Source organism: Camelina sativa, chromosome 6 (genome assembly GCF_030686135.1).
Source record: "Camelina sativa cultivar CO46 ecotype springtype chromosome 6, ASM3068613v1".
Classification (NCBI taxonomy): domain Eukaryota; kingdom Viridiplantae; phylum Streptophyta; class Magnoliopsida; order Brassicales; family Brassicaceae; genus Camelina; species Camelina sativa.
The window spans coordinates 1509479-1533583 of NC_141885.1; the positions used below are offsets into that span (position 1 = coordinate 1509479).

At 35.5% G+C, this 24105-nt stretch overlaps 3 protein-coding genes, 1 long non-coding RNA gene and 1 other non-coding gene across 12 annotated transcripts; 3 read left to right on the top strand and 2 right to left on the bottom strand.

Annotated features, from left to right (window-relative positions):
* Positions 1-3323: 3323 nt before the first annotated feature.
* Positions 3324-6256, bottom strand: LOC104790061 (putative hexosyltransferase MUCI70). 5 transcript variants are annotated; one of them, XR_015560378.1, is made up of 9 exons: positions 5998-6256; positions 5609-5845; positions 5479-5511; positions 5297-5401; positions 4862-5202; positions 4497-4713; positions 4153-4409; positions 3874-4052; positions 3324-3763 (listed from the first exon to the last, which is right to left on the bottom strand). XR_015560378.1 is itself a non-coding variant. In XM_010515758.3 (9 exons), the coding sequence occupies exons 2-9, from the start codon at positions 5823-5825 to the stop codon at positions 3713-3715; spliced, it is 1389 nt and encodes a 462-aa protein (XP_010514060.2). In that variant the 5' UTR covers positions 5826-5845; positions 5998-6234; the 3' UTR covers positions 3324-3712. The 5 variants fall into 5 exon arrangements, 3 of the variants coding, with proteins under 3 accessions (XP_010514060.2, XP_010514059.2, XP_087311969.1); XR_015560379.1 differs by having other exon boundaries at positions 5297-5395; positions 5998-6234; XM_010515758.3 differs by having other exon boundaries at positions 4502-4713; positions 5297-5395; positions 5998-6234.
* Positions 6257-6294: 38 nt separating this feature from the next.
* On the top strand, positions 6295-6490 carry LOC147942119 (U2 spliceosomal RNA). The gene has a single exon (XR_015560636.1). It is a non-coding gene; the product is annotated as a U2 spliceosomal RNA (small nuclear RNA).
* A 1636-nt stretch (positions 6491-8126) lies between these two features.
* Positions 8127-9864, bottom strand: LOC104790062 (protein PHYTOCHROME KINASE SUBSTRATE 1). The gene has a single exon (XM_087452874.1). The coding sequence runs from the start codon at positions 9659-9661 to the stop codon at positions 8261-8263; it is 1401 nt and encodes a 466-aa protein (XP_087309000.1). The 5' UTR covers positions 9662-9864; the 3' UTR covers positions 8127-8260.
* Positions 9865-14686: 4822 nt separating this feature from the next.
* LOC104790063 (uncharacterized) lies at positions 14687-18591 on the top strand. 4 transcript variants are annotated; one of them, XR_015559321.1, is made up of 6 exons: positions 14687-14976; positions 15110-15242; positions 15346-15358; positions 15442-15490; positions 15587-18142; positions 18321-18591. It is a non-coding gene; the product is annotated as an uncharacterized LOC104790063 (long non-coding RNA). The 4 variants fall into 4 exon arrangements; XR_015559322.1 differs by having other exon boundaries at positions 15587-18008; positions 18100-18591; XR_768616.3 differs by having other exon boundaries at positions 15587-15730.
* A 3875-nt stretch (positions 18592-22466) lies between these two features.
* LOC109133436 (uncharacterized) lies at positions 22467-23129 on the top strand. Its single transcript, XM_019246551.2, has one exon. It carries the CDS (start codon positions 22723-22725, stop codon positions 23062-23064), a length of 342 nt encoding a protein of 113 aa, XP_019102096.1. The 5' UTR covers positions 22467-22722; the 3' UTR covers positions 23065-23129.
* The last annotated feature ends 976 nt before the right edge of the window (positions 23130-24105 follow it).

The following is a 24105-nucleotide window of genomic DNA, read 5'->3' on the forward strand; positions in this document are numbered from 1 at the left end:
TTATTCAGCTCATTCAGTTTCTTCGGCTCATTTTGATGGTTCAGCTCATTTTTATTCAGCCCATCATTATTCAACCTATTAAGTTGGTTCAGTTTGTTAATCACCATTTGCAGCCTAAAATATCTTAATTACATCTTTGATTTTGATTATATGGGAACTGGAAATTATAGAATTAGTAGCAAATGGAAACCAATATACTCGCATAATCATTGGTATATTACTCGCATATTCCATATAAGCTTTCTAAATCTTATTCAAACATTCCGAAATTGTGAGATCTTGAAAATATTATCTACTTTCTCGACAAGTTTATCGCTAATCACTCACCTACAACCCTAGGATCTCCTTATAAGTCTATAAATACTGCTCATTCACCACAACTCATAACACCAAAAAAATGAAACACACAAGCAGAAAATCTTAACTATTATCATTGCTGCTTTGTTTACCTCTCTAAAGAAAATCATATATAAGACTTTCATAAGAAACAAAGAATTATATTTCAACCATTCAGTCACATTCAAATCCAGGTCTAACACTAGACACTCTCAACATATAATTCTATTACATCAGGTGTATATTTTCTTACGTAACTATGTGACTTTCAATTTCGAGCTTCTGTTCTGACTTCTGAGACATAATCAAGTCTCGAATTTGTTAATACGATCTGGTAAATAAACCTTCATAGTGTACAATCTATCTCCCATTGTCTTCGATGAATATACAAATAACATCTCTTCCGTAATTGCTCATTCTATATATTATTTTTTTTGGACAAACTAAGCTTTATATTAATCTCTTATAACAAACTAAGCTTTATATTAGTCAAAACATGAGCAAACACAACACTTAATCCACATGTATATCCTAAATAGTACTACGACCGAGTGGGTATAGACACAAAATATTAAGGCCGTTAAAAAATTGTCCTCACGGTTAAGTCTATGCGGATTACGTCAGCGGTTTGGCATGTCGTCCCAAAATCCACAAATATATGATTAAAATAAATATATTATATATAAAGAATATTTTTACATAGTTATCTGTGAGAAAATTTAATGTATAGCAATTAACATATTTACAAAATATCAATATTATAAGTTATTGTTTTTGTTGCTACTAAATTTTTAAAGAATACTTAATATAAATTTAGACCGGGAATATGTTTGGGAATAACTTTAACGACCGCGGTCTTAGCGAGTTGACCCGCTGCCGTCCAAGAAAAAAATATGGACCAACCTGTTTGACACCTATAAATACATAATTATTATAAACAAACAAGTACAACTTAATAATATAAAAGGATATTAATACCAGTTCTATAACAAAATAAATCGACATGCAATATATCATAGATTAAATCGCAGAATTAACAATGAAAATACAACTATACAATCTTAAACATCAAATAAAACATATAAAATTAACTAACAATTACTACTTGAAAATATTAATAAATTTAGTAAAAATATAATCTCACGGTGTACCGCGAGTTAATATTTAGTAATATTAAAAAGTTGTGCAAGGATCCCAATATTAGGGGTGCTAATTAAGCAATCTTTAGATAAAATTAAAGAGTTTTATTTCTTCTTCGAGATTTGCTTATGTATGACCTTAATGTAAGTGTATAATACTTGATGAGTATTCCATTGATCACAAGAGTATATTTCCTTTGCTTCTAGCATGATCTATACAGAAGATATACGACTAAGGATATTCTAGGAACCAAATCTATGAGACGTATCCTAACTAACACTCTCCCCCCCCATTCAGAACGGGAGGAGGTCGGAAGTTCAGGCTGGTTCGAAAATTGGTGAACAATGGAGAGGGTAGTCCCTTGGTGAAGATGTCTGCATACTGTAACGAGGATGGTACATGAAGAACACGAATGTGACCAAGGGCTACTTTTTCACGGACAAAGTGACTATCAATCTCCACATGTTTGGTCCCGCTGATGTTGTACCGGATTGGTGGAGAGGTAAACCGCAGAGACATTGTCACAATAGACCAGTGTTGCCTTGTGAGGGGACAACCAAGATCGAGGAAGAGATTACGGAGCCAAGTTGTCTCTGCAACAGCATTGTCGACACCGCGATACTCTGCTTCAGCACTGGAGCGGGAGACGGTATGTTGACGCTTAGAAGACAAGAAGATAAGGTTGTCACCAAGGAACACCGCATAGCCGGATGTGGAGCGCCCTGAGTTGGGGCAGCCAGCCCAGACTGCATCAGAGTAAGCAACGAGGTATATTGTTGAAGACTTGTGAATTTGAAGACCATGAGAGATGGTGCCTTTGATGTAGCATAAGATCCGTTTTAGAGCAGTGAAATGATTCTTCTGTGGGTCATGCATAAACAAGCATACTTGCTGAACGGCAAACGCAATGTCGAAGCGTGTAAATGTCAAATACTGCAAGGAACCTGCAAGGCTGCGATAGAGAGATGGGTCAGAGACCGGAGGATTAACCGTAGCCTCAAGCTTGTTGGTTGTATCAACTGGAGTATTGCATGGATTGCAGTTTGTCATGGAGGCACGGTTGAGGATGTCAGCAGCAAAGTTCTGTTGGCTGAGAAGAAGATCGACTTTGTTGTACTTGACGACAATACGGAGGAAGTGATGAAGTCCCGAGATCAGTGAGATCAAACGTAGCAGCAAGATGAGAGACAATCTTGTCAAATAAGACCGGCGATGAGGCTGTGAGGATAATGTCGTCGACATACAATAAAAGATAAGCCCTAGTAGCACGAGAACCATAAAGGAAAAGAGAGTTATCGCAGAGGTTTTGTCGAAAACCGACCTGTCGAGCTACTAAAGTAAACCAAGTATACCAAGCCCGGGAGGCCTGCTTTAAGCCATAGAGTGACCGTCGGAACAAGCACACATGGTCGGGTTTAGAATTGTCGATGAAACCAGGTGGTTGATGCATGTAGACGGTCTCTTTAAGGTCACCGTGTAAGAAGGCGTTCTTGACATCAAGCTGACGAATAGGCTAGTCTTTGGCAAGGGCTACATGAAGAACGTATGGTCGCTGGTTTAACCACGAGGCTAAAGTAAATTAGGCCAATTTACTTTATGCTTCCCGTCCACTCCATCAGCCACACACCATTGTGTTGGTATCAACTTCTCGAATGCTAAGTGAGGGCTCAACCATCTGAGAGCTACATTCCCATTGTTGTCGATCGGTAACATGTTACTATCTTATTTAGAGTCTTTTACTTGCATAATCTGCGTCTCTTTTGCACAGATTTGCGAAATACAATGTCTGATTTATTTACAGATAAATTTATCTAATAGTCCGTTGGATGGTCAACGAGATTAAAAAATAATAATAAAAAATGATAAGTTCTCAAATAGAAGTTTTCAGAATTGGTACATGTGTTTCTTCGAGTTTGATTTAAGTGAACTTCTTAAACTATTCAAATCCATAAACGAATTTGACACTGATGTGAATATACATATAAAACAGCAAAACTTGGGGAACAAAGAGATCCTAATCTCTAGTTGTTGCGTCTCCTTAACCTTTTATAAGCAGCAACTAGTACAGTAGTTATGCCTCTTTTGGTATATCGGCAGTGAATTGTGTGTAAACTTACTAAGTTTCTATCTTGGCTCATACACAATGTCAATTAGGTTACTCTTTCATCTTTCATCTCCTTCAAATTGTAGAAAACTATCTTCACTCAATGAATCTAGCAGGAGGTGAAGGAGGCGATTAATCTACGCGATGGTGGAAAAGCTTAGTTAATGCTCGACGTTCACAGTCCTGAAATGAAAACAAGGTTGATCAATACAACATTTTTTTATGATCTAAGACCCCTTTATGATTATGTACTCATAATTTGAAACCGTGAGGTAAACCAATCTCTATTTTACCTTGAACATGTTCAGGCGTAAGGGTCTATCTGGATTCAGTCTCTGAAGTTTTAGGTATGTGTATGCAAAACTCAACTGATCCCGTGAGGTAAACCGATCAACTTCATTGAACCAAAGGCAGGCGAAGAGGTTTGACATTGGCGTATGGGCTCTTACAATAAAAGAACCTTCAGGTACATCTAACAACAACAACAAGACATCACACTCAAGAAACATTAACAAACAAAACGAGTAAATGTGTATGGTGAGCGAGAAGCTAATGATTGATTGATTACTTACAACTTGGAAGAGGAGAATTAGGATCTGAAGGGTCAAATTTCTTAAGTCCATCTGACTGGTAGAACATAAACTGTTCATCAATGGCCGAGTGGTTGTACTTGTTCAGCCGTTTGTTCTGTAACACCTCATCCCAAACACAGTGCCGGTCATAATGGTTGGAGATTGCGAATTCTGATTTTGTTCTCCATAAGAAGAAGTCAATTATAAGCATAGGATCTGTAGTGAGTCTCATCTTACTGTCTAACCAAATGGAATACCTGAAACAAGAAATGAGGGATAAGTAAAAAAAGATTGTGTCAGTGATTCAAAACTTCAGAGCCTGATTGAGTACTAAGCCAACTAACCTCACCTAGAAGAAGGAAAAAGGCGATGTGACAGAAATTTCGGAACCTTTCCAGTCTTTCGCATGTCAGAATAAGGCAAATTGCTCACAACTACAGTTTTCCACAAACCAACAAATCCTTGCTTATCTGGAACATGCCCTTCACTAGCAAGTTTCGATAGTGTTTGCTCATCCACAAACATCACGAAGCACACATTTCGCTTCGAGAATTCACTGATCTAAAGAAACAAACAAGCAAAATGAGAGCTCCACATGAATGATGAGCCTCCACATATAGTCTTTACTTAATGATAACCGCAACAAATACTAAATACTAATGCATAAGCTAATATCTAGTGTCTATCTACTAAGGGATAAAGTTTATACCTTTTTGCTTGCAGGTCTCCTTAGAAAATCAGAGCTTCCAAAAATGCAAGAAGACACAGAGACTACACAGTTCTTCATGTACGCCCTATCCTTTTCGCTCAAATCAAAACCAGTACCTTGATGAAATGCATTACTCCCTTTGACAAAACCACAGTGAATTGTCTGGTTTACTGCAGAGTAAGATCTCTCTCTTTCCATGAGTGTTTGATGCCCTCCAAACCTAGGCTCATTATACGTCTCAGCCTCTACAAAGCCTAACGAAAACCGCGTGAAATTCAAATAATCCTGAGGCTCAAGTATGTGATCAACAGATTCAGCAAGTGTAACTTCACAAGGCAAATCTGCAATTATATGCAAAAACGCTACCTTATAGATCATCAATAAAAACAACATTAGCTAATTGATTGAAATGAGTAGAGATTAAACAATCCATACGCTTGTTTCTCTTCTTGCTTCCGGGTGGTTTGTCGATGTTGGACTTGTTTAATCCTACATTAATCTCCGATGAAACCAGCAATTGACTTTTCATGTAAGCTGCATCTGTATCAGAATCCAGTTAATAAACAATAGCTTTTTTTGAACACAAAATACAGAGAACTAAGACAAAGTAAGCTTACGGTTTTGCTCAAAATGAGGTAAGAACTCAGAACCTACACCAAAATCCAAGAGTGTTTGATTAACTAATATTCTCCAAAACTGAGAAAACCAAAAAAAGAAAGAGACTTTTTTTCGTAATTAGAAGCTTACCATGAAAGAGTAGCTTGTGGCCAGAGAAGATGCAAGAGAAGAAAAAGAGTGACAGAAAGAAGAAGAAGAAATGTGAGAGCTTCAATTTCACAATCCTACCAAACTTTTTGCCTCTTCGAAGAAGTAAAAAAGAATTATCATTGTGACCAGATGGATTCAGATACGAAGAAGATGATGAAGTAGAAGAAACCACCGTACTTCTTCTCTCCGGTAACATTATCTAATCCCCAAAACACACTGCCAAAGTTCAAACCAAATCAAGTTTTTTACATGTTCAAGATGCAGATTTGGAATCACAAGAGAATTCATGAAATTTTTCAGAGAATCAAAGAACTGAGAGAGAAAAGAACACCAGATTCGAGAAAGGAAACAACAAAAGAACTCTTTACCTGAGATCTCTATCTAGCTCACACCATGAAACCAAACCTGTGTGTGCGGGGTGGGTGGTGGCGATTTAGAGAAAAAACTGTATTTATTTATGTATTGTTCTTCTTTGTTTCTTTCTTTATTACAGTGTTAATTACTTACTTAATTAATAATAATGTCTAAATTGTTTTATTAATTCGTCCCGAAGGCGAAGGCTAAAGAAAAGGTTTTGGTGTTTTTATATCCCACATCGCTCAAGTAAGAATTGCTCGCTCTTGGAATGGGTGTATATAAGGGAAGGTCGATGGATCTAACAAATCATACCTTTCTCGGCCTTTTGGCTAAGATCAAGTGTAGTATCTGTTCTTATCAGTTTAATATCTGATATGTGGGCCATCGGCTCACACGATATTAACTCTATTTTTTAAGGGAGAAGGCCCGTTAAGATAGCTTGCTATCTGGGCCTTCGCGAGTCGCCCATGCGTTGCACTACTGCACGGGCCTGGCTCAACCCGCCATTAACATAGTCCAATCTTTGCTGTCTGATCATACCAAACTCCAAACTGTGTTTAACATGAATATTAATCAGTACATACCGTTAGGCATTACTACTACACCTGAAAAAGGTCTCTTCTTTGGGAAGTCACATCTTAAGCAAGAGATGTCTCTGTACGCTCAATTTTCTAGATCCCGCGCTGAATTAACATTTGCAGATTTGGTTCCCCAAAAGAATTATGTTATGAGTTTAAAAGTTGGGAGATGCCGACAATAACAAACTTGGATGTCTTTCTTACATGCTGTTGCCATACCAATATCAGAAAACTGCATAAGTTACTGATTTGACTTGGGACAGTTGAACTTTAAATATTGTTACTAGTAGATCAGAGTCAGAGCATTGCGACTCTTACCTATGTGATGAGTGTGTCCTAAAAAGTGCTTTGATTTTCAAGTTATGATATATTCTCATATGATCGTTATTTCCTTCTCTCAACACATAGCTGCAGAAACTATACATTATTTGCTGTGCTGTTAACATTTTGTTGTGAAAACATCATATTGCACCATATGTTTGGGGTTTTTTTTGTATCATTCTCGGTAACAAGCAGACCACATACGACTTTTCTCCTCTCCTGATGCTTCTCGGTAACCCCTTTTCACATTAAGACAGTCAATGTTTCACCACAAACAGTATATGGAAGTAAACTAGAACTACTCTCAGTCATTATTTGTCATGTGGGGATTGGGTTCTCGGTACCTACTTTGCCTTATTCACTTGAGCATAAGAGCAAGCGGTTGCTTTGAATCACGGCCTACCAGGAAGGATGAGTGATTTTTTTTTTTTTTTTGCCTTCTTGCTTTTGTTGTTCATTTCTCCTCCACATGTGGGAAAACTTAAGTAGTTAGATGATTTGATTTCAATTTAATTTTTTATTAGGAAAATAAGTGATGGCTCAATCATACCCCCCATATCTTTTTGACAAGGGATACAATACTTATCTTCAAGATCTGTATATATACTCTTGGTTTCTGAAACCCCATGCTGTATATATTAGCTTTGATATGTCTAGGATCATCATCTTGGTTTCATTTTCTTGACATGTAATTAGCCCTTTTTAGAATTTTGACTTAAGGATCGGAGGAGAAGGTTCAATGGACTGGATAAGATCATTTGTGGGTGTAAATACAATCTTTTCCTTTATGAGTAGGCTACAAAGACATCCATCTTCATTACATTTATTGTCTAAACAAGCACTTTGGTTCTTTCCTCTCACATCACTTCATATTTTCAACAAATTCAATTAAGGTTTTGTCTCTACTTTTATCTCACACACACAATGGCCTTTAGATGTGTTTCTCAGGACCAGATCTTAGATATGTTAGGTAAAACGACATTTTCATTTATTTAAGTTTCCTCATTAATAGCTCTTTCTGTCAAACTCTTTGTACGTTTGATTTAACCCTTTGAGAAGCTAAGACAAAACCCCTATCTCTCTCGTGAGACTGAATCCAATAAAAACCAAAAAAAAGCAAAATTTGGTGGGGGCAATATTTTGGAATTTGTCTACTCATTTTGCAGAATTTCAGATCTGTGTTTTTTCACTGAGAAAAATGTTATCTTCACTCTGTAATCATTTGTCACTCTTTGACTAAATTTCACTAAGGTGCAAGATGACATTGTGATCAAGAACTCAACAAGACATTAGATAAGTTTACAAATCTTTCTCACTCAGTAGAAATTACAGATAAAGAGAGATAAGACATTAAATTCTTTTTACTTTTATGCAATCACTGACTATACAGAAGAGATGACTGTGTATGAGTAATGGAGCTGTTGCTGATCCTTCTTCGTGTTTCGAAACTCTTAGGTTTAGTAGTAGTCTCCATCGGGAATCTTGGAACATAACTCGGTTGTGTCTTGTTCATGCTGCTTCTTCTTTCTAAATCACCAGAAACCCTAACAGATTTATGACTCTTGCAACTCAACAAGAAACCACCGCCTCCGCCGCCGCTGCTACTCGAATTCCGCCTCTGCGGTGCTGATGATTTAGCGGTGATAGGGATTCGAGGAATCTGAGAAGATCGGTTGCTTCTTCTTACAGGACTTGTTGCACATTCCGACATAACAGAGAAATCTGCTGCACTTGCTGTCACTATGCTCCACTCTACGCTTACTTCACTTGGAGCATAACACGTAGGTGAAGCTGGATCACTTCCTTGCCTAGTAAGAAAAGGTTTAGGTTTCCCTGTAAGACTCTCTATCTCGAAAAGATCCGCGCTTGTATCACTCCCTTCACTTTTTTGGTCTTCCTCCTCTGTTCTTGATTCCCATGGACGCAATGCCAGTTTCTGTTGAACAACAATCCTCTTCTTCTCGATATTTATAGGAGATCCAAACACTTCAAGTGACTTCCTCTGCGATAACTCTTCTTGCTTCTGAATCCTGATCAGGTCTGACTTCATATTGGCAGAAGAAGTACTCATCTGATTCTCGATCTCCCTCTTTGTGAAAACAGAGATATTCGGATCAGAGCTTCTCTTCACCGAGATGCTCTCGTCGACATCTACTGAGTCACCATCAGAACATGCGCATTTACACCCCAGATTTGCGAGGAAACTCTTCTTAGTATTACTCACCTTTTGAATCTGACCACTACTGTTGTTCTTCTTCTTCTCCTGCACGGAACTGTTGCAGCTATTCACCAATTTGTTCTGAAGCAACACGCTCTGACTATTCCAGCTTGATTCAGACCGGACACTAGGAGTTCCAGTAGATTTCTTTGCGCTCTGTTTTGAATCGAGGACGATGGTTCTCTCAACTTCAGGGTTTGTCAGAGACAGAGACAGAACACTAGAGCCTTGGTCTGAATCCATGTCTCCATTGAAGTACTTCTCAGCTCCAAATACACCAATCTCTGGTTCTTCAGAAGCTTTCTTCGAAATTTTCTTCTCATCACCAAGCTCCTCTTCTTTTGGTTTCATGCTCACGCTTAGGGTTTTGCTGGGTTCCATGAGCTTCTTGGTTGTGACAACAGCATCTTCCTTGATGCTCAAGTAAGAGGAAACAGAAGAAGAAGGAGGAGGAGGAGGAGAAGAGAAAGGAACATAGAGACTGTGAGTACTGTTGTTATTCTTCATGAAATCAAAAGATGTCTTTGGAGTTGAAGAAGATGATGTAAATGTCACCATTAAAAAAAAAAAAAAAACTTTGTGGTGGCTTAATGTTTCTTTTTCTTTTTTCTTGCTTGTGGATATGTGGAATTAGGGTATAAATAGAGAAACAAAGACGAAATGTTTGATAGCTGTTTTCTTTTCTTTCTCTGAAGCTAAAGTGTTCTGATCTGATCAATGTGAGAGGGTTCCACATTGAGAGTTATTTGGCCAGTTGTGTGTGAACTGATTTATATATATATATATATATATATATTTGGATAAAAAATGTTGGATGATGAATCTTTGTCAATCAATGGAATTATAATGTTACACCGCGACCACTAAATAAAGGAATTAAAGTGGCAAAAATGACATGGTATTAGTACGATTGAGACTTAATCAATACATATGAACTAGTACTACTACTCATCTTGCAATTGGATCTCTTAAATTCTGGTCTATCCTTTAGGCTCTCTTTTTTTTTGGTTAAAGAGGCTTCATAAAGCTTTTATAAACAGTACTGTTTATAAACGACTAGAATTAGCAACTAACACTACTGTTTATAAAGAGACTAGAATTAGCAACTAAAGAGGCTTCATAAAGCTTTTATAAACACTACGTTTTATATGCACGTACGACATATAAAACCACGATTATGACGCCGATTTAAACAGCATTACAGTGTATTTTATGTTTCTCCTATAACTTCTTTTCTAGCACGATATATAATTCAGTTTATTAACACGATATCTTATGCACCGGCCTAATTTGCGTAGAGCCGTGCTTACCTTTGGGCAAAAAGGGCATATGCCCCGAGCCACCATAAAAAATATTAAAATTTTAGGCCACATTTTATATAAAAAATATATAAGCTTATATTTAGTTTAACTTAATATATTGTATTTTATCGTTTTATTAATGGAAACTTTTCGCTAGAAATTATATATTTTTAAATACTTTAAGATTTATTAAGATTTTCTTTATCTTGAAAATAAATTCCTTGCTAATATAGTAATATATAACAACATAAGTAAATAAAAGTATTTAAACAAAGAATAACTAAAAGTAGTACATGTGGATAATTAGTAATTACTATAGAACATTGTGAGTTAAAAAAAATGATTTTAGTTTTATTTTCATATTATTGGTTTTGTTATTAGCATTTCATTTTTGTTTAACATTAAAATAATTTACTAATAAATATACAAAAGTCAAAAAATTTGCCCTAGGCCTCCATAAGTGTGAGCACGGCAATTCATGTCCCAGTCCTTCAATACGTTGCTCTTAAAACCAAAAGTTCGTCATTTCTTTTTGTGTGTGTTTGTTAAAGGGCTGTCTTAATTAAGCCAAAAGTGATCTGATTAGCAATTTAGCATGTTTTGAAAATTTGAAATAAAAATAATACATTGTATAAAGATATAAACTTATTAATCCATCATACGATTGACAAATTAATGACGAAGAAGAAGTAAATGCGCATAATTAAAAGAAAATACTTGACTAGTACTTTCACTCGAGGAACAAAAATACAAAAAATTGGAAGCACGAGGGATGTACGTATTTTGTTGCATGGGGAGATATTGACAAAGACCATCGAGTTGGGTTACTTCTGTTAAATATATTAATATTTCATGTAATGATTTGACGTACACTCTATAATTTAGGTGCATAAATATTAGAAAATTCATAGGCTCGTCGTATCTTGTGTGATATAATACATATCATTATATCAAATAATTGTAATGTGTATTATATTCGTCAAATACATAAGGAGAATTAAATAAACTCAAACATAAAATCCATGTATCTGTCAATCAAGGAAATTGTGTAATGGAATTTATTAAATATGCGTATTAGTTGTAATAGTCGACATATGAATGGTAGCATTTTAAGCTCGACCCTACAGCATACGTGCTTGATTCTCGTTCTCAACCTTTTTTGTCCAACAGAAGAGAAAAAAAAACTACCAAAAAATGATCATTATATTGTATGTGATTAGCAATTTCTTTTTACCATTGGGTTAAAAAAGATTTACAAGTAGCAACCACTTACCAATATCAAAAATAATTATACGTATCAACACGTACGTTATGATCACCAATCTATTTATGTGATATCCTTTAATTTCTTAATGGTGGCGAGTTGAGATTAGATTTTTGTTTTGCTTATCAGATTTATAGGAAATCAAATCAGCGATGAAAATGGAATCAATCATGATTTTTACTGCTAAGAAATGGTGAATTGCCATTTATAGATACGACGACACAAACTAACTTTACTTGCAATTATAAAAAGAAAATAAAATACTCAACTTTTTTTTATCAAAGTGAACGAACCAACGCTCAACCTTGAACCTTCATGTCCACGTTATCACTTTTGTTCTCATCACAATCTATTCCAACAATCTTATCGTATGAGGTGTCAAAGTTATGTATGTATGTCCATTAATGTAATCTGAAGGTTTGTTGAAGTGTGAAAGACAAAGTTTTTGTTATGATAAAGGGAGTGATCAATCAACAAAATATATACGTATATCGGGAATTTGGAATCCAAAATTGCTTTATTTATTAATTGGCATTGACTATTTTTACGTTATTCGTCAATTTCCAAATACGTCATCCAATAAATGGAAAATTGATCCTCACCATAAAACATACTACTACATATGAAATAAGCAATATAGAGAGAATTGGAGAATATATGGAAATCTCTACCAACCCCTCCATGGTTTACATTATATATTTTTGCAATTTCCCCATATTTAAACCCCTAATTATAATATTTTTCCTCATTCACCCTCTTCGTCTACTTGTTTCTTCACCTACCTGGTCTAGGGTTTCTTTTCACGCTCACAAAGTTTCTTCCCTTTCTTTCTAACATTCTTACAAGTACGAGATAGATACGACGATGATCTGTAACGAGTGCGAAAACGACGCCTTTGACGAAGGAGACGACGGGTTTATCTACTGCCGACGATGCGGTCTTATGGCTGATGATTTACTCCAAATCGGCAGCGACCAAGAGGATTTCTTCGGTGAAGTTGCAGCATTTACAGTTATAACGGGAGGATATGGATCTCGTCGCTTCCGTGACATTGAAAACGGGAGACCGCCGGCGTCGAGATGGACGATAGAGATGTTGCCAAGTGTAGCGGTCGTGGAGAAAGGAGAGTGTGTGATATGTTTGGAGGAATGGGGTAAAGGTGAGGTGGCTGCGGAGTTGCCATGTAAACACAAGTATCACTTGGAGTGTGTGAAGAAGTGGTTGAAGATTCACGCCTCGTGTCCTCAGTGTAGATACAAGATGCCTCTTGAAGGTGAAGAAGAAGTGGTGAAGAACGTTGGTACTAGCGTACTTGATGTTGTTGTTGATGAAGATTTTATTGACTATTAATTATAATTCTGATTGAAACGAATGACTAATAGAGTAATGATCTTTTCAACTTTTTTTTGGTTTTTTTTTTTGGTGTGTTTTGTTTTATTTCTTAGTGGAGAAGTGATTTTTTCGTTTCATTTTAAGCATGGTTAGGATCTATTGGAATAAATCCATAATTGAGGATTGTATAATCCCTTCAAAATTATTGTCTAAAGTGATGGTTTTGAGACAAACTCGCAGTAAGCAAATGCTAACAAGATACTATATAGGAGAGGACTCTACAATGAAAGAAGGTTACACAAATAGTGAGAAATATTCAAAGCAACCGGACACAAAAATGTTTCTGATTCACTAATCTAAGAACATGTGAATCATCTTTACTCAAATCAAGTACATGCGGCCAATCATCGATTTTTGTAGTCAATAAATATGCCTCTTTCTCATGTTGAATACTTGGTAGCAACTTCCTTAATCAATCAAACAAAACATTTCCCCATCATAAACTTAAAAAAAAAAAAAAAAAAAAGGAAAAAAGGTCATGTCATGCTTACAACTTTGTCAACTTCCACTCACATTATGCAACATTAATTAAGGCTGATAGGGTAATGGAGATTGCGCCGTGAGAACCTGACAGGATCCATGGATGCCATCACCACATCCCAATAGGACATGCAACAAAATAACCATTCAGCCTAAAAGTCTAAATTCTGTTAATGCCCAGTTAAGGACGGACTCTGCTTCAGGATTTTGCTGGTAAAGGGTACATTTTTAAAACAGAGAAAATTTGAGGGCCATTTTTGCAATATTACCAATATCAAAACCCCTAATTACCTGCTCCTCCGCCGCCAAATCCTAAACGCCCGAAGCCAAGTTTCGCCGCAAAACTTTTTTGAACACAAATCTTCGTCTTCTCCTTCATCAATCTAATCTAATTTAGGGTTTCCTTTATCCCTCGCAAAGTTTCTTCCTTTTTTTCTCTTTCTAAGTCCTTTCAATTACAATGACTACAATGATCTGCAAGGATCGCGACAACGAAGCCTTTGACGAAGGAGACGACGGGTTCTTCTACTGCCAACGATGCGGTGTTATGGCTGATGATATAATTCAAACCGGCGTCGACGACGGAGATTTAATCGGTGAAGGTGGAGACATGGGTGGTGTTGATTGACCCAATTTAACAAGAATTTTGTAAAACCTGCTCGCGAACTGTGAGGAAAAGGAACCTTTCACCGGGATCTTGATATTTGAATATGCTCCAAACGGATCACTCTTTGAGCATTTACACTGTGACTGTGAGTACTTGACAAAAACTACAATGTCATATGTTTTTATTTGTGATCTTAAATGACAAGCAAATCATTTATCTTTCCTTTTTGGGTCACAATTGCAATGGGTTCAAGCATATTGGAAAATAACCGTTGTAAAAAAAAGCCAACTGTGCAATATACAAAAAAGAACTTTTGAGTATTTTTATTTAACTTCTGTGAGGCTTTTACAACGGTTATTTTCCAATTCCGAATCTCAATATTTTCCAACGGCTATATTGTATATGGTACGTACGATAAACAACCAAACGGCACCGTTTTAAAGGCTTAGAGAGAGAGAGAGAGAGAGAGAGAGAGTATTATTTTAACACCCGACCCGACCCGACGCTCCCTTGGTAAATCTAATTAAATTAAAGTTCTCTCTGCTCTCATCGTCTTCTTCCTTGAGAGAGGCGATTTGTTGATTCACTCCCGACGAAATCAAGTTCAAGAGAAGAATCAATCAATCTCTTGCGAGGAGAGATCCACAGTCTCTAGATAAGTTCTCTTCGCTTATTTTTATATGAGTTTCTAGATCTTTCTTTGCCTTTTTTGATTTTTTCCCGTTTTAGGGTTTTCAATTTCGATTGTATTGACTGACTCTGTTTTGTTCTTTTCATCCTTTAGCGACGATCAACCACTTCCCAGTTCCCATGAAATCGCCATCTCTAGGTAAGTTCGATTTGATTGTCGTTAGGGTTTTTTTTTTTTTTTTTTTTGTGTGGGTCTAATCGCGATAAATAGCTTCGCAATCTCCAATAATTGATATCCGCCGGAATTGCTTCTTGAAAATTTTGGGTTTTAGGGTTTTTGTTTCTCCGTGTTTCATTCGGGGGATGAAGTTGATCAAGCCTTTGCCCGAGGGTGTTCATCACTCCATGCGTTCTGGAATTATTAGGAACCCGTGGTTCAACAGTCTCGATGCTGGTGCGACCAAGGTCCAAAAATCAAATTCTCCCCTTGTACTTCGATTTCTTCTGATTGATCTCTATATATTGAGGTTTCTTCTATCTTCGTTGTGTTGTTTCGTGCTCTGTCAAGGTTGTGGATGATGGTGAGTATAGCTCCACTGTGATTACTTTTTACCTCATGATTAAGTCCTAATTTGGAAATATTTTAACTGGTTTTGGTTTTCAGGATCAGGCGTTTCCCAGAGATGATTTGGTTTTGTTGGGAAAAAGATACAGTAAGTTGTGGCGATCTTTTTATGTTTGATGCACAAATAAAGTCCACTTCTTAGTTTTCGATTGAGAAACTTATCTTAAGCAATCTGTGGAAACAGCCACTTCAAAGTTTCATGATTTGGAGTCAGCCAGTGAAAATTTTGGATTCCGTGGAGGGGCGTTAGCTTCAGCTTCGATATCAGATAATCTCGTTACTGGAAATCAGGACAAAAGCTATTGGGAAGCCTAATGGTTATCGAAAGGTATGGTTTGACTTTGATGCTACTCAATACTCCTACATTGTTTCTGTGGCGTTAGGTTATAATTATGGTTTTAAAACAAAAATCTTACTTTCTTTGATTTTAGTATTTTCGGTTATTGGTTTTCAATTTTACGTCTATTGGGTTTCAAAATCGTTTACTCTGCCTATAGTTTTGTGTGTTTCTGTGTTCCTTATAGGTTTGGTTTTATCTTGTCTATCGTACGTTTTTGATTGCTTGCCAATTAACTAGTCTCACGTTCACTCATATGATGAGCTAGCTAGTCATAACTACAATTCATATGTATTGGTATGCAATACTCTTTGTCTTGTCTCTGCTTGTCCTTGTCCCTAGTCACCTGAGCAAAAACTACAAATGCCTCGGTTTGGCTGAGGTAATTTAAATTACCTCTCTACTTGTCCCTGTCCCTTGAATGCATGGGGGTTCCTAGTCACCTGAAAATACAAATGCCTCGGTTTGGCTGAGGTAATATAAATTACCTCTTTGCTTGACCCTGTCCCTACTGTCTCTGGAATGCATATGGGTTCCTAGTCACCTGAGCAAAGAAACAAATGCCTCGGTTTGGCTGAGGTAATTTAAATTACCTCTCTGCTTGTCCCTGTCCCTATCGGTTAAATTGTAAATGTCCCTTGAATGTATTCGGGTTTCTAGTCACCTGAGCAAAGAAACAAATGCCTCGGTTTATTTGAGGTAATTTAAATTACCTCTCTGCTTGCCCCTGTCCCTTGAATGTATCAGGTTCCTAGTCGCCTGAGCAAAGAAACAAATGCCTCGGTTTAGCTGAGGTAATTTTAAATTATCTCTCAGCTTGTCCCTGTCCCTATCGGTATGATTGTCCCTGTCCATTGAATGCATACGGGTTTCTCGTCACCTGAGCAAAGAAAACAAATGCCTCGGTTTGGCTGAGGTAATTTAAATTACCTCTTTGCTTGTCCCTGTCCCTATGGGTTTAATTATCCCTGTCCCTTGAATGTATTCGGGCTCCTAGTCACCTGAGCAAAGAAACAAATGCCTCGGTTTATTTGAGGTAATTTAAATTACCTCTCTGCTTGTCCCTGTCCCTTGAATGTATCAGGTTCCTAGTCGCCTGAGCAAAGAAACAAATGCCTCGGTTTAGCTGAGGTAATTTTAAATTATCTCTCAGCTTGTCCCTGTCCCTATCGGTATGATTGTCCCTGTCCATTGAATGCATACGGGTTTCTCGTCACCTGAGCAAAGAAAACAAATGCCTCGGTTTGGCTGAGGTAATTTAAATTACCTCTTTGCTTGTCCCTGTCCCTATGGGTTTAATTGTCCCTGTCCCTTGAATGTATTCGGGCTCCTAGTCACCTGAGCAAAGAAACAAATGCCTCGGTTTATTTGAGGTAATTTAAATTACCTCTCTGCTTGTCCCTGTCCCTTGAATGTATCAGGTTCCTAGTCGCCTGAGCAAAGAAACAAATGCCTCGGTTTAGCTGAGGTAATTTAAATTACCTCTCAGCTTGTCCCTGTCCCTATCGGTATGATTGTCACCTGAGCAAAGAAACAAATGCCTCGGTTTATTTGAGGTAATATAAATTACCTCTCTGCTTGTCCCTGTCTCTTGAATGTATCAGGTTCCTAGTCGCCTGAGCAAAGAAACAAATGCCTCGGTTTAGCTGAGGTAATTTAAATTACCTCTCAGCTTGTCCCTGTCCCTATCGGTATGATTGTCCCTGTCCCTTGAATGCATACGGGTTTCTCGTCACCTGAGCAAAGAAAACAAATGCCTCGGTTTAAATTACCTCTCTGCCTGTCCCTGTCCTATCGGTTTAATTGCCCCTGTCCCTTGAATGTATTCGGGTTTCTAGTCACCTGAGCAAAGAAACAAATGCCTCGGTTTATTTGAGGTAATATAAATTACCTCTCTGCTTGTCCCTGTCCCTTGAATGTATCTGGTTCCTAGTCGCCTGTCCCTATCGGTATGATTGTCCCTGTCCCTTTGAATGCATACGGGTTTCTCGTCACCTGAGCAAAGAAAACAAATGCCTCGGTTTGGCTGAGGTAATTTAAATTACCTCTCTGCTTGTCCCTGTCCCTATCGGTTTAATTGCCCCTGTCCCTTAATGTATTCGGGTTTCTAGTCACCTGAGCAAAGAAAACAAATGCCTCGGTTTGGCTGAGGTAATTTAAATTACCTCTCTCCTTGTCCTTGTCCCTATCGGTTTGGTTGTCCCTGTCTCTATAATGCATTCAGGTTCCTTGTCACCTGGTGCTAAAAGCAAATGCCTCGGTTGTTGAGGTAATCTAAATTACCTCTTTGATTGTTCCTGGTCGTGATCTCTGATTAGCAAATGAAGCAGTCCCAAATCTTTAAACTGCTTGGGTTGCAGAAGTATGACATCCATGCGTGATCACGCTTACATCTAAACTGAGGTATGTGAATTTCTTGATATTCTACGTCTGAAAATCAGGTATGTGAATTTCTATTTCTTAAGTTTAATATTTTCTGTTGTTTATAAAATTCATTACCGTGTGTACCCATTCTCGACAAGTAGCAAACAAACTTACATAGGTCTTCTAACATCGCCTTTTTATCTTTCTTCGCATGCAGTTGTTCTCGGGTTTCTGAAGATCGTCATAAGAGTTTAAGGTTATTCTTTAGCTCCCTTTGCAGTTTGCATGCAGTTGTCGGGGCTTTTGTCTGTTTTCTTCAAGTGTAGCCGTGTTACCATGTAGATGACTAGGTGACTCGAATTTTATTTTTGAAGATCGTATAGCTGGTTGGGGTTGTCATTTCTATTTTGATTAATTTATATATGATGTTTACATTGTTGAAAGAGCAAACTATTTTTTCTCTAACTAGTGTGGAATGATTATTACAATGAGTGTTTTTTGTTTGTGTTGGTTCATATTTGATTCTTAGGGAAGCTTATATCTGAAATCTCTTTTGCATTTTTAAGCTGTGTTTGTTGGTTGTCTTGTTATTGTTGTATACACCCTTGTTTGTTTGGGTTTTCCCAGTGATGACATGTCTACAATTGTTTGTCTTGGTAGGATCTTGTTTCCTGTATACAACTTGCATATATTTAATTGTGACAACCAAGCTTGATTAGAAAATCATTTATTTACATGCCGTGTGAGTGTTACTATAGTTTCTTTTTTTTGTGTGTTTTCTCTAAGTGTAGCCGTGTTACCGTGTAAGTGACTATGTGATAATTCAGATTATTCTGGAAGATCGTATAGCTGGTTGTGCTTGACATCTTTATTTTGATTAAATTATATTTGGTGTGCACATTGTTGAAAAAGCAAACTATGTATTCGCTGACTAGTGTAGAATGATTAGTACAATAAGTGTTGTCTCTGTTGGTTCATATTTCATTCTTAGAGAAGCTTATGTCTGAAATCTGTCAGGCTTTTCTTGATGTGATCCATTTGCCTTATGGAAAGATAGGAAGTTGTGTGCAGCGATAAAGGTTTGCATGTTTGGATTTAGAGTGCATTGTCTCACTGTGATTCCTTAATCCAATTTAAAATATTGGGTTACCCTTTGCATCATGTATTGATGAAACCATCTTGCTGTTAGTTACTTTCTCGGTTTTTGTCTCTTTTGCATTATCAGCTGTGTTGGTTGTCTTCTTGTTATTGTTGTATGCCCTTGTTTGTTTGGGATTTCCTAGTGATGAAAATGTCTACAGTTTGGCTGTTTTTGTTCATTTTTCTTATCCTAGTCATGTAACTCTGGTTTTTCTTAGTTCGTTATTGTTTGTTGAAAAGATAAAATTCTCACACATATCTTCACTTATGTTTGAAAGATTCATTATATAGATGTTCAAACAAATACAATTAAAACGTGGTATACACGTTTGAAAATCAAACATCTTAATTGTCTTAGTTGATTCTTAGAGAAGCTTATGTTTGAATTCTCTTTTGCATTTTTGGCTGTATTGGTTGTCTTCTTGTTATTGTTGTTGTATACCGTTGTTTGTTTGCAATTTCGAAGTGATGATGTCCACAATTTGGCTGTATTGTTCATTTTTATGATATTGTGTGTTTCTATCATTTATGTTGGTTCTTTTTATTTTATTGTGAATTTGTCTCTTTAACCTAATTTTTAGAAATAGGTACATCTGCTCTCGTAAGATAGTGATTTAAAGCTATCTATCTTGATCTGAAACGTGTCTCACATAGCCTGCTTGCTACGGTTGAAGCTGAATAATGCATGAGTTCTTTTAGTTTTGTAAATCTTATGGCATCTGATTTGAGTGTATTTCATGTTACTTATTCTTTCTTGGTCCTATTCTTGTTATGGTCTGACCTTGGTTATATGGGATTCAGCCAGAGGTGGATGCAGGTTTAGATGTTATTCCTGTTGCAATCATCATCATGTAAAGTTTGCTTGCACTCACTTTCTGATCAGTCTTATGTCTCTGCTTCTATTGTTTGAGCTCTTAGAAGTTAGAGTTGACTGCTAAGTTTAAGCTTTTTTTTAACTTGCTATATACTAATGCTTTTTCGCTTAGTCAGTCAAATTTCCGTGGAATACTGAGCTGGTGTTAATTTTAATATTTGGTAGGGTCTTGTTTCCTATATTCAAAGATCACAACTACACATTTATTTGTGGCAATTGATCTTGATTAGAAAACATTTACTTACATGCAGTGTGAGTGTTACTACAGTGTTTATTTTTGTTTGGTGTGTTTTATTTACTGTAAAGATTAAATTATGTTTGGTGTTCACATTGTTGAAAGAGCAAAGTATGTCTTCTCTGACTAGTGTAAAATGAGTGTCTTGTCGGTGTTGGTTCATATTTGATTATTAGAGAAGCTTATGTCTGAAATCTGTCATGCTTGTCTTGATGTGATCCAGTCGTCTTATGGGAAGATGTGAAGTTGTGTGCTATATCCATCCAGTGGTCGAACTATCTTACCAACATTAACTTGTTGTTTTCCGATGAACAACTAACCTATCATAAAATTCAATCGTACGTGTAGTGACACATCGACAAAACCAGTACAATCTCCTATGGAAATTTACAATTTTCCCATAAAATTTAACTGAAGACACATCGACAACACACTATAACAATCTTCTATAAAATGTCGCTCTTCTTAAAGATAAAATAAATCTTCTGTGAATGCTCTTCTATAAAATGACTATTTTGTCTTTAACTAAAAATTAATTTAAAAAGTAAAAATAAACACAATATATCTAAACTAATTCATTAGACAAAATTATTTCTAAAAACATTGCCTAAACTAGATATTTGAAATTTTGTTAACTGTCTTAAGAAAATCAATAACTAAAAGATTAAAATTCAGATAAAATAAACAAAATATGCCCTTAAGTAATAATTAAAATATCTAGTATTATTTAGTAATCTAATTTCAAAATTTTATTATATAAAATTAAATTAAATTAATTTGAATTATTATTTATGGATTTATGTTTGGTCAAATTTCAGATAATTATATATATATATATATATAATTCACTAATAATCCTTTAATTTTTTTCAATCAATAAATTTTTTTGAAAAATAAATAAATATTTTGATATATTAAATATATTAATGAAAATTTGAGTATAACTTACATAATTTTAATTTATTTTAAAAATTATTAATTTTAATAATATAATCAAATATTGTGAGCTTTTAGAAAGTAAATCAACAATTCAAAAAAATCGACTATGTAACAAATCAATTAATAAAAAAAAAGAAGTCGGCTTTTTTTAATATAAGTCAATAAAAAAAAACATAAATCAGCAGGAATAAAATATAAGTCGACAGTTCAAAAATTCAAATATATTATTAAGTCAACGTAAAATGAAATAAGTCTACTAAGACCAAACGATTCGACGAAAAAAAATTATAAGTCAACAAACAAAACAAATAAGTCAACATCATCAAAAATCAACTATGTAAAAAAACAATCAAACGATAAAAAAGTCAACAATGTTAAAATAAATCCAAGGAAAAATAAATCAGTCGACAAAAATTAAACTTAAATCAACCATTCAAGATATCGACCCTATAAATAAATCAATGTAAAATGTAATCAGTCAATAATGAATAAACAAATCAACAGAAAAATATATAAATCGATAAATAAAAAAATAAGTCAACAGTTAAAAAAATCGACTATGTTATAAATCCACTAGCCATAACATAAGTCAACTGTTTTAATATAAGTCGATGGCAAAGATAATTAAGTCAACAAAAGTAGAAAAACAAAACGATTGTTCAAAAAGTCGACATTACAAATAAATCAACATTGATTAAAATAAGTCTAAAACATTGATATATATATATATATATATATATATATTAAAAATTGTATAATCATGAATTATTTATTTTAAATTCAACAAAAATATTTAAATTCTTTTTCTTTACTCAAAATTTTAAGAAAAAAAATTGATTTATGTAATCATTATTTAAAATACAATAAATACATTTTTGTTATAATTTATATTTATTAATAATTTATTTCGAATTTTAAAAAGTAATTTATTTTTAAATTTGAATTACTTTAAAATTTAAATTTAGTTTTTATTTCTTTATTATTTTTATTTAATTGTTAAAATAATTTTTAATAAAAGGTACATCTGTCTATTTTTAATGTGTAGTTTTCAAATAACTATAATATTGAGTGTAATTTTCAAATTTCTTAAAAAATTTAGTATATTTTTAATAGTATAGTTTGTTGATTATTTGGAAAGACTTGTGACCTGATGAAGCAAACTTGGTCTGTATAACACGTTTTCTTACTACAAAGCAAATCTTTTCTCATGATAAAGAGGAAAAACAAATTTATATGTCCAAATCATTATAACACGTACTACGTTTTTACTAAAAAGCAAGAGCAAAGGGCCAAAGGCTTGTTTTATGTAATTGGAAAAACGTACACTCAATTCAAAATTATAAAAATAATGGCTAAAAGACTTGAAAACGATAATCCATGTTGTTCATTGTTAATTTGCAATAACGGCTAACGATTTAGAAAAACCCTCAAATGGCTTCGTGGACGGAAGTACTGACAAATGCTGCCATGTTTGTGATAATCCAAGCTCTGGCGTTTCTGATAATCCCCACTTCTTTCGACATATTCGCTTCCAATATCAAGATGAAGAAGGACAAGAGATCTTTTGGCTTCAAACTCTCCTGTTCCTTTTCCCATTTACTCGCTTTAATCTCTGATGATGTCTCTCGTGTCGAAGGAGAAGCAGAAGATGAAGAAGAAGCATCCTCACACTTCCCAAAAGACCCAAAATTCATTTTTCTTCTACTTTTCACAATGTATGGATCATGTCAATTTAAAGAAGGGTCTGATGATCGACATGATCCATATGTTTAAGATCAGACATTGCAATGAAAAAGTTAACATTTTGCCATCAACATAGCACTAATCATTTAATTTCTATTGATCCATTAAAAGAAGGGAAAAGACAAGTCAAAACTGAAAGAATTAAAACAGAGATTGTGAGAGACCTGTTCTAAATACAGGACCTTAAGAATTCAATATGAGATGACAAGAACGATACAACCCTGAGTTTTGTTTACATTTCATGTCTTTATCCTCCCCCAAACTTGTTGAAAGTTGAAATACTGTCATAAAGGCATAGAAATACCTGCAGTTTCAGATAAAAGATAAAGAGTGATGCCAGAGTCATTGACAAATTACTAACTAGCTCTGATGAATTATGCCAATTTAGTAAACGTAACCAGGTAGTAACCATGAAACTAGAGCTGCTATAGTGATAAACCGACCATAAGACAATAAATATAACAGTTCCAATCACAAGTAGACATTTCATTTGATCAGGTAACAACAATCCGACAATCTAAAAGTAGGCAAGACAAAAAAAGCAGGGATTAAAAACACGTACATCATAACTGAAAAGGGGATACCAAAAAGCAAAGGTAACACAATCTATCAGGCTCCTGTTACAGCTACGTTAATCAGATAGAAATATACTTTCCCTATTAAGAACTGATCACCACGGTTTGAAAGTGTAAGCATGATGAAACTTACTGCCATATTAACAACCCAAATGACTAAAACTGGCACGCAAGGAAGCAACAACAACATCCAATGATAAAAAGATACAGTTGCAAACACTGAGAAACAACAGAAATAGTGAATCTTCTTGATATATAGAACATTTAACAAGTCCTCATTCTTCAATCGAAAACAACGAAACATTGATATTCTGAGATGTAACAGAGACAGAGAGAGAAATTGAGAAAAGGACATGTTAGGGGTAGATCCTCACCCCAACAAAAAGCCTAGCTCAGAAAAGGCCCAAATAAACTTTAAAGAAGAGAAGGCTATTTTGGTCTTTTTGACGGACGAACCGATACAATTCCCCATAAATACGGGCGTACGACGTCCGTA